The sequence below is a fragment of the Bactrocera latifrons genome, unplaced genomic scaffold, assembly GCF_001853355.1.
Source record: "Bactrocera latifrons isolate USDA-ARS-PBARC rearing strain unplaced genomic scaffold, ASM185335v1 scaffold_187, whole genome shotgun sequence".
NCBI lineage: Eukaryota > Metazoa > Arthropoda > Insecta > Diptera > Tephritidae > Bactrocera > Bactrocera latifrons.
In genome coordinates this window covers 40,854-51,891 of record NW_017535374.1, presented here as the reverse complement: position 1 = coordinate 51,891, position 11,038 = coordinate 40,854, and the positions used below count along the sequence as shown (strand labels likewise).

General features: G+C 36.7%; 2 protein-coding genes across 2 annotated transcripts in view; both read left to right on the top strand.

Moving 5' to 3' along the window:
- Nucleotides 1-3,495: 3,495 nt before the first annotated feature.
- On the top strand, nucleotides 3,496-5,383 carry LOC108967397 (probable serine/threonine-protein kinase DDB_G0280133). The gene is made up of 2 exons (XM_018930778.1): nucleotides 3,496-3,515; nucleotides 4,366-5,383. The coding sequence occupies exons 1-2, from the start codon at nucleotides 3,496-3,498 to the stop codon at nucleotides 5,381-5,383; spliced, it is 1,038 nt and encodes a 345-aa protein (XP_018786323.1).
- Nucleotides 5,384-5,396: 13 nt separating this feature from the next.
- The window catches only part of LOC108967406 (mucin-19), a 28,277-nt gene continuing 22,635 nt past the window's right edge, over nucleotides 5,397-11,038 (top strand). Inside the window, exon 1 of the mRNA XM_018930793.1 lies at nucleotides 5,397-5,479. Within this exon, the coding sequence (XP_018786338.1) occupies nucleotides 5,425-5,479 (55 nt within the window). The 5' untranslated portion in view covers nucleotides 5,397-5,424. The remainder of the gene's footprint in view (nucleotides 5,480-11,038) is intronic.

Genomic DNA, 11,038 nt, shown 5'->3' with positions numbered 1-11,038 from the left:
TGTACACTCTTATAGAATATTGTACCTGCTCGATTAAGTTCTGCAACTCGCACCATTTCCTCCAGCAGTATATTGAAAAAGTAGCAGGAAAGGTAGTCGCTTTGTCTGTAATTTAGTTTGGCATCGTACGACTCAGAGAGGTTCTTCCTGATCAAGACGGAGCTTTTGATAATGCTCAACGTTAGCTTACACAACCGTATTTTTTCAAAATTTTTCTTACAATCGTCTGCCAAAAATACAAAATTTCACTTTTATTTTTTTCATTCATCCCATACCAAGTGGTTTATGGTCTTAACTAAAATAACCTTTTTTCGAGGGGCCGCTGGAAATGACGCCAAATAAAAACTTAACCTGAATAAAAATATAATGTAAATAGGCATGTTATGCTTAATGAAGGCCCAGGGGCTACTCTTAATGAATTGATTATCAAGGCTTTAACATTTGCAAGGCCTTATATTAATAAATGGAAATTGTAATACCCAAAATATTTATTGCCTATGAAAAAGCTCTAAATAGTATCCTTACAAGGGTTCCATATATTCTAAATAAAAGTGAAACGCGGTGCTCATAACGGTACAAACATTTGAGAATATCACAACTAACATGAAGAGGGGATAAGATATCGAAACTGATCGATTTTATTTACCCAAAATTCCCGTTGACATTTATGCTACCACCTATGTGAGTCTAACCTTATTTTCTTACTTTACAATCGCATTTTTCACAACCGTAGATAATCAACGCCGGCGGAAATGAGTGCCATTATAACTTTACAGATATGTGTTTACTGACTTGACTGCAGCTCTTCATTTCGATTCCAAACAAGAATGAAGCTACATTTTTTGATTGTGAATTCTGTGCCGTTAAATCTATTATTATTATGAAGAAGAAGATTATTATTCAGATAAATTTCTAATATTTTTATTAGCATACTTGCTTCCTACTCTCATTCTTTCGACATTTATATGTATGTATGTATTCGCTATACATATATGGTATGTATTTCTATAGCTACTAATACGTTTATATATTCCTTTTGATCCAACTCTAAACAATAAAATTGGAATATTTGTTGTTGGTTATATTTCATATGCATATATGTACATACAAACATATACATATGTATTATATAAAAAGGCACTAAGTTTAATGTAAGTGGAAAAGCTTAGCCGCCGGCAGCGGCAACAACAATGCGTTAACCAGTCAAAACAAGCAGTCAAACGGCTAACTAATCGTAAACTTTGTTGAATTTATTTACATTTACTTTTTTTTACTCTCTTTGCCGCTCTTGTTGCTTTATTTTGCTCTGCTCTCCGTTGCTACTTTCATGCACCTACACATACACACTCACCAAAGCATATTATATGCCATTTAGGTATTTGTATATTTGTTTGTAGAACTTTTGCCCGTAAAACTCAGCCCAACCGTGCTCGTTTGGATATTTCGAGCTTACGCTGCAGCCACAAAACTTTTCGTCGCCGCAACTGTTGTTTAGTTGAATTTCAGCTTCATCGCGTTGAACTTGAAATTATTTTTTACATTTTAATTCGGTTAATTTTATAAAATTCTTTCGGTTTGTGGATTAACTGTTAATCGTGCATGTATGTACATTTGTAGCTGATATTGTTTTTAATATTTATCGGTGCGTTTAATCTTTATACATACACACATACTCACTTATGTGACTATCAGGATGTGTTGTTGTGTCTTTCGTGTGGTTTTCTGTAGCAATCAGAATCAGAAATATGTGCTCATTAATTATGCTTACATAGGTATATGCATACGTAAGCAACAGGTGTGTGCATATTTGCTTCGAAAGTATTTATTTTATTTTTTTTTAGAAATTCTTTCTTTCGACAAAAGTAGTTGTAAAATTTTAATGAATGATTGCAAATATTGAATTATAGTTTATTGTTTATCTAGTGAAAATAAATCAAGGCTAGAAAATATTATTTATAACTGTATTTAAAAGGCTGATAATTTAGACTATTTTAATGCTTAGTAGACCTGAGTGATAAATAAAGAATTCTTGTATTCTGGAAAGCGTGAAGACTAGTGGTACTAAGGGCTTAAGATGATGTTTAAAGCTGTTTCCTAGTACTCCAAACCTCTGGCCTTACGAGTGATCAAAGTTCACCTTGATACTCTCGTATATTTTTATATTTATTTTTCTGGCTGTTGGAAAATGTTATACTGAACCTTTCTAAGTGAAAATGACGGCATACGAGTAAAACTTTTTCCTTCAAATGTTATGTATTTGTTTATATGGTTTACAGTTCCTCAATACCTTAACCTCATTAGTCACCGGTTCCTAATTGAGAGGACCATATAAAGAATCCAGTAAAAAAATCTATTATTTTTTCAAAAAATGGCTTTGGTAATCTGAATATAGCATGGCTGGCAGCTGAGAGTGCGAAAAGTTAATGTTCTGGTTAGTGTTTCAGTAAATTGCACGCAATTGTGGTTTCGTCTATTCTGTTCTGGAAATGTTGATGCCAAGAGTAGATGCTCCTCCTAGAAGAAGATAATATCGATAAAAAAGTGGAAATTGTCGAGTGTGACAATCATATAAGTACAGTTTAATTTAAAAAAAAAAATACAAAAATTGGTGATATAAACTAAAAAGCACATCATGAGAGAGCTGTGACTTGCTTACGTCCATTTAACATTTGCAAGCGCTAGCAAAGACCAGCAAAAGTCCACATGAATACGTAGGTGGCCTTTTACATTTCAGAATTTAGCAAGCCTAGTATAAGCGGAATTGAACAAAAGCTGTTCGCATATGAAGCACTTCCAAGCAAGTGGTTGCTTGTTTTTGGAAAAAAATCAATAAATTAACATGTCAAACAAATATTTGTTTGTCAGTTGTCTTCAAAAATCAAGACTACTAACCACCAAGGTATATAACTTTTTACTGCATTTTTCAGCACTTCAAACATCAATTTGGTGAATTACGCGCAGTATAGTTCTGATTTGAACCCGAATGACTTCGTTTATTCCTCTACGTAAAAAAAAAAAACTAAGAGATCAACGCTCTTTGGCACCTGAATACGTGGTTAATGCGTTCAGAACGCATGTTTTGGAGATACCTCAGTTTGAGTGGCAAATTGGCAAATTAGCTTCGGCAATTGGTTCAAACGCATGCAAAAATATATATCTTGAATGGAAGATCGATTTTTGATGATTAATATATGTTTTTGATCCCTAATCCCGAAATATAAAAAGCAATCTACATCATAGGTCTAAAATTAGACAAAACCTGGCTTGAAAGCTCATCAGGAATATTAACTGAAGATAATAAGAGTATTGACTCAAATGGAAGGAAGATTGATCAGCCGAAACCAATTTTCACATATAGAATTTGCACTTTCCAACATTTTTTTACGTTCTTTTATGGCCAAAATCAAAAACTGAAACCAAACTTCAGATTAGTACAAAACTTTTGACCCTATTCATAGTTAACGGCCTTTGGTTTCAGGTGAAGATGAGATAACAATGACTTTGGATGAACTTAAGTACTTTTTTTTTTTGATAGTTGAAGAAATATTTAACTTTTCCTACACTTAAAGACCAGCTTCACGCGTACTCACCTTATTTTTTAGAACACTTGTTCAAATCAAAAGTAAAACGAGGTTATATGTATAGAATTTTATTTTTAAAGAAACGGTGTTTTACAATTTGGTCAACGGAAAAATGAGAAAAGTGTTCTAGACACTCGCGACGTGGTATGATAGCGAAATGCACGATCGATCAATGTTGTTATTGAATGTGTGAGGAATCCCTAGTCGGTCCTTTTATTCTCCTTGTGTGGGTAATCAGGTGGTGTGATTGTAGCTGGTTTACTTGTTTGTGTGTGTCGATGTGTGGTACTCTCGTGAGTAGTGTATAATATGGACTGTATGTGAGGATTGATGAGTGTGGTGAAAATTGCGTCTCAGTGTTGTGAGTCTGAGTCGATGTTGCGTGCTAAGGTGGTGTGTATGGTAAGATCGGGAGATGAGGCTCATTTATCCAGCTAGCAACTTTAGTTGATAGGACTATACTAAAGTTGATAATTTTTAAAATTTTAAATTATTGAATTAAAAACCAATTCAATATATTCTAATAATAATTAATTTAATAAAACAAAAATTTATAATTTTTCCCTCTTCTTCTTACAGACAATCTTCGAGTTGGTGCAGTGTTTTTATTGAAAGTGATAAGTGATTCGTGAATAGTGCATGAAGCAAGTGAATGTGTTGTCTAATAAAAAATCATACAAGTGCGCAAACATAACCCTGTAAATATACCCCAAAACTACCGGAATAGCCAGCATAATAATTGAGGGCGCAAATAGCTCTTACCGCCATAAACCCTTCACCGTAGTAACAGCGCAACGGCATCCCACGGCCAAAATAACCGTTGCAGCCCAAACAGCTGCAATCAAAACACTAATCGGCGTGTTATAGCACCCATTGTGCAACAAACACAACACGCGTCACCACCAAGTGGACGCGGTATACGCCACAACAATTCCCAGTCGCAAGTGTGTCGGGCTGTTGTGCGTTCGGCGAGAACACCCGAAAAGCGTCACTCGACAAATCAGTTGCTCAAACGCGATCGTTATTACTATCAGGTGAATCCGCAGACGCGCTGGTATACCATATATGAACGTGTGCCATACTTCCGTTGGGAGCCACGTTTGAGCGGCGTCTACAACAGTCCCTACCCACACTACATACATTTGCCGCAACAGCAGGGCCAACAAGGCGAAGACAAGGAGCATCATCTATTGCCATTGCCGCCACTCAAGCCGGATGAGGCAAAACTGCCGCACTTGACGTCACTGCTCGAAAAGGAGAACCACCAACAACAGTTGCAAGCACAACAATTGCAGCAGCAGGAAAAGTATACACAACAGGCTTTTCAGCAGCAACAGCATTTACAGCAACAACTGAATTTGTCACACCAGCAGCAGCAGTTGCAGCAAAAGCACCAACATCAGCAAGTGTCACAACAACAACAACAACACCACTTGCCACAGTCGCAATTTTATCCACAAGCATCTGCACTTGCAACGTCAGCAACCTACAACCCATACGACTATCACCAGTCAGCTGCACAGTCGCCAGTCACGCTCACACCTCCACCATCTCCGCCACAATATTCCCAATTGCCTCCATATTCACAAACTGTGCAGTTGGCGCCGTATTCGCAGTCGCCTGCACAATTGCCACAGCCGCAATTAGTGCAATCTTCTCTGTCGCCATCGCTGCCGGCATCGCAGTTGCCACAACAATACAGCCACAGTAGCAGCGCTGCAGAGCAACCACCAAATAGGCAATTCTACAATTGCAACTGTCACGGTGCCTATTTGCCGTACGAGCAGCTGCCGCCAAACTAAGCGCATAGTCAACGTCTTGCCAACACACACACATACATAAGATGTTGGATGATGATAATAATGATTTGCTCGCTGCAGCTTCCGAAATACAACGCAGTGAGTTTGCTTTTCCCGATTTAGTATTTATGAAGATTAAATTAGGAGATTTAAAAAAAGAGTTTAGTTCTTATAAAAATATATCTAGCAAAGCTTTACCCATAATCCTTTAGAATATAAATTTGATTTTGCTAAATAAGAAGAATATTCAAAATATCTTATTGTATTGCGATCTACGGTCTATTGTGTCCTTCCCTATATCATATGTGGTCACCAAAGTGCAGCATTCTGAACAATTCCATTAGATTGCTGGGCGCAACTGAGGTGATGTGATTGATCCCTGTCCACGTAGGTGGAAGTTGCTTCTTCAAATTGCTGGGCAATCGAGTATCAGGTGTTCTAAGGTTTCTTGTTTCATGTCGCAGAACCGGAAGTTTGCGCAAGAGACTATGCCCCTGTTGGACAAGTGTTTGCAGTGGCCTGTATAGAGAGCGACAAGGAGGCGGAATTTGTCTCGGAGGAGGTTGATCATTTCATTAAACCTTGCGACATTGTCCCCTTCATAAGCAGCTTGGTATGGCGCATTTTGCCAATGCTGTTCTATCCCCACTATCTCTTCCGTGCGGAGCAGCTCGTTAAAAGTGTGGGACCTCACTGCGATGTATGGTTCTGGCCACATCATCCTGGACGCTGGCGCAGAGCGGCATAGTTCGTCGGTGAGGCCATTGCCGGCAACTCCTTATAGCAAAGACTTCTGCTTGAACTATGCTCGGAAATCGTTCCATTATTATGGATAGTTGGGTATGCGGTCCCGTCGAGTGTGGAGTTATTCCACTCTTGCCGAGAGTATCTCTAAAAATTTTTTGTAAAATTAATCCTTTTCGTAAAGCGGTCCCTTTGGAAGAAGGGCCAGTGATGTGTCTTCCCCCCGGGCGTTTATTTGTGAAGATGGCATTATCTCCCCTTTGCCGAAGCCCTCTCTGTCATTAGCAGCATGGCATGTTTCGCTGTCTGTTTGATCACTAGATGCAGCGGTGCACAAGTGCGCATTGCCTCTGAAGCGCAGGCGAGCATTTGTATGCTCGATAGTTGAAGGTCTACCGAAGACTGGTTTTGCCTTAGATGCCCAAGCAACCGCTCAGTAAGTGACAGGCATCTGCATATCATGAGTGCCTTGGTAGCTTTGGACAGTGTTAAATCCGTATGCCAAGGAATTTGACCTCTTTAGACACCTCCAATCTCCTGCCACCGAGTTTTAGGGGTCTCAAGCCCGGAAGAGATCTTCCTTTAGTAAAAGAAAGAACCGTTGTTTGTCATCGGCGTACCCCTGGCATCGAATCCCATTGCTGGTAAACACATCAAGGAGCTCATCTATTACTAGGCTCCATAGCAAGGAGGTTTGAATTCTACTCTGTGTTCAGCCCCTCGTAGCGCCAAGACGAATCTTATTCTCCCACACAGTTGTTTCAGCTACCCGTCACGTTCCTTTTCTCCAGTGTCTTGATCACACTTGCGTGGGACGCATTTTGAAAAGCACATTCGATGTCAAGAGAAGCGCATATCGCAACCTCGCCATTATCTATTGAATTCTGAAGTTCAGCCGTGTTTGGTGCAGAGAGTGTTAGTGGATCTGTCTGCTCTGTTCGCGTGCAAACTAACGTGTAGGGGTGAGATTTTCAGCGCCTTCGATCTTATATGGTTGTTCACAATCTTTTCCATCCCTTTAGGCCTGCATTATTCAACGATATCGCCCCTTGCATTATTTTATAGATTTCATTATTTAAAATCCAGTATCAAAAAAATTTTTTTACTTGCTTTTGCGAACTCAAAGTTTTATTGTTGTTGTCTTTGTAAATATAGTTACATCCTTTCTTCCTCGTGTTGTGTAAATTATTGCTCGAATATGAGATATTCATCTCGATGCTCGTGCCGTGAAAGAAGTTCATTACGGCTGGTTGTACATGACGTATACGTAATTTATTTTTAATTAACACTTGTGAGCCACAAGCCAAAAACACATATTTGCATACAAAAACAAACCAAAAAGTTTAAGCTTAAATAAGTATTTACGTGTCATACGGCAGTGGGCATATGTAACTACATTAAAATGAATAATAATGATTACGAAAATGTGGGAAACATGTATAACAAGGATAAACTGCCGGAATACTCGAGAAAGCATAGCGGAGAAATGGCAATGTAGCTGCGAATTAACTAGCCTTTAAAAAATGGTTATTTGTAAAGCAATGTAGAACGTCTATATTTATTTTTTTTCCTCTCTTCTACGGAAGAAATGTTAATAATAAATTATATACGAATATTAAATATAAATTAGTATTCTTTCCAATATGAATTATGCAAAAAATTAAGTTATGACTTAAAACTTAGCGTCATATAGTGAAGTTTTGAGAAGTAGAGGGGGCGTGGCTAAGAGATATGTTATTCTTTTTCTATATGTTATATTTGATTAGAAAAAAATAAAAACAAAAGTTAGACTCCAACCTACTCCAAGTTGAAGTAATAAGTACCACACATTGACCGACATTTTCGATCAAAAGGTACCCAGGTCTAAATATTCGATATTCAGGCGCTTGAACAGTTTTTATTGGACTTAAATAATTTTTGAACATAAGGTGGCACACACAAAAGACATTATTAGTACAAAGTTGTATCCCGTTATATTAATTGTTTCTTGATTTGTGTACTGGAAACTGAGTGAATGAAGTGGAATTTAAAGTTGTATTGTATGGGAAGTAGGCGTTGTTGTTGTCTGATTACGTTTTTACAACGCAATATAAGAAAATAAAAATGCCTTTTTTTGTCGAAATCGGTCGGACGGGTCCCGAGATATGGCGTTTCACTAAAAAATGCTAATTTTGTTACCAGCTCCATTAAAGTAAAATTGGTAAAATTTAATGTTTCTGGCGTATATAGTTATTGATTTATAGCATTATATGGGGAGTGAGCGAGGTTATCCTCCGATTTTATCCATTTTCATACTGCCGATAGAAGTACTTATAAGATTTGGGCTCAGGAAATTTGGTTATTGTAGCTTAAGTGGTTTAGAAGATATGTATATTAAACTTGTTAGAGGGTGGGGTCACATTGCCACATTGAGAAGATGACTATTATGGCCTCCTTAAAGAAAAAAGGGATTCAGATTAAATTAATTTATCTATTCTAAACAATAGAGACCAAAAAATATTCAATTTACTAAACATATTTCTTTTTCCTTTATATAATTTTTGCTTACACCTCTGCTGGATGCTAGGCCATGCTTCTAGTTCCTTTTGTGCACTTAAAATTTTTAAGCTGACATAGAAATGCTAACGGATTTTATGAAATTTATGAAATTAAAATTTTATATACGATTTGATTTTTCAAGTAAAAACCCTCCAGTGTCAAGCTGGGATGGGAGCGTAGGTCATCCGCCGTCTAATCAAATTTAATTTGAAATTAAATCACAAAAAATTAACAATCTAAACTCTGAAACCCGAGATATGTAATTACGCATACATTCGCAGTTCATTTATAGATTGCGTGTCTCTACTTATAAATTGTCAAATCAAACACTGATTTAATTGCCTAACGTGTACTGCACAATCAGTATAATAAAATTGAATACGAGAAGCAATAAGTTAAATATAAAAGCAATAAAAGAAAGAAGAAAAGTTATATATAATATCCTTCACAAATGAGAAAAAAATTTCATATAAGAACTTCATTTTTATTGATCGGTATTAAGACAGCTATATACTATATGTTATAGTGTTGCGATTTGAACAACAGAAATTGTAGCACTTCCTTGAACAACAGAAATTGTAGCACTTCCTTGAACAACAATCCAAGCCAATTTTCTGGACACAATATTCCCAAATAAAAAAGTTTTATAAACTAGGAGTTTATTGCGATTGTTCAGTATTGTTGCCAATATATATCTCGTCAATTAAAAAAATTTTCTAAACAACGAGTTTACTTCAATTGTTCAGTTTATATGGCAGCTATATGCTATAGTGGCTCGATATCGGTGGTTCAGTCAAATGAGCTTAAGTTTTGGTTGAAATAGACGTGTGTAAATTATCAGGTCGATATCTCAAAAACTGAGGGACTAGTTTGCACATATTGAGACAGACGGATATGGCTAAATCGACTTTTTTTCAACTCTTACCCCCTCAAATGTTAGTGATTGACGAACTTTAATTTTAATTTAAATTTCTGCTACAATGTTTGATTATCTCAATTAGACGATTGAGCATCGGGATTTGAAATTTAGAATTTTTCAATAAAAACAAAAAAAAACTTTCTGAGAATAATAATTTTGTCGAGGGTATTTTTAAAGTTTGAAAGTGAACTTTCTGAATATGTGATGGTTGTTTTTGAGAAACGAACATTCGTTGGTGAAATTTTAGTTTGAATGAAAAAACGAAAATACAAAAAGCATACAAATAAATCTACCTATACATGCATACATAAACATAAATTTACGAAGCAAATCTATAAATACATTTCATTACTAATACCGGCAATACCTTTCATTCGAATCGTACGCTTCGATTATGCTTTTTGCGCAGCAACTAACCAATACCTACACACCACCGCACCGCCCCGAATCGCATCGCATTGTGCCGCACCGTTAACCAGTCAAGCGGCAGTTATTTATCCAGTCAGCTAAGCCGACAGGCGGACAGGCGGGAAGCGGGCAGTTAGTTAGTCAGTTTGTCAAGCCAAAAGTCAGCCATCATAAATTACTTCAACTTCATTTATTCTTAAGTTATAACTTGCCGCTTGCCTGCCTCTGCGCCGCCTATGTTGTTTTGTGATCTATTTGCATTGAATTAGCAGCCCTTCTTGTTTCACTTCCAACATTGCTTGGGGCACGCTACACGGCGTATGAGTAACCTACACAATTTATTGTTATCGACAGCTCGCCTTAATCTAGTTGGCGGGCAATAGAAGTGTATATAACGTGCTGTTTTGTATGCTTTTTTTCATTTTTTTTTCTGTTTATACTTTGCCATTGCCACATCGCATTTATTTTTACACAATTATCAGGGCCTTAGTCAAAGCTTTCTACGGAATTGTTATTTCCGTTTGTTTTTGATTAAAATGGCATATTGGTTGCGACAGGTGGTGGATTTATAAATTTCGGTTTTTCTATAATATATACATACATATATATTATATATACATATATAATACGAGATCGTTGCCGTACGATATACAGCGTTCATGTTTTGTACAGACATATTTATAAAAAAGATTCATTGATTCAGTGAATTAAAGAGAATTTTCGCAAAAAGTAGCTGAAAGTTGAATGAATTTGTACGGAGATTAGGCACTTCCACTGTACTTCAACAGTACTGCGTTCAGACGCTACGCATAAATTTCTATTTCGCATTCACATATTTTCGAGGAAGTATAATTTCTGAAATTAAATGACTTCTAATTCATTTGTAATACAGAATTTTATGCGCTTTAATATACCGCTATTCAGTTTTGAAAATTTTCAATTCCCTTGTTCCCATAGCGGATCTCCAAAAAGACCTGCGAAAATGATGTCTGGCGGTGAGCAAAATTTTTCTGTGAAGAATTATCTGAAATCTAAAAATAAAAAAAAAT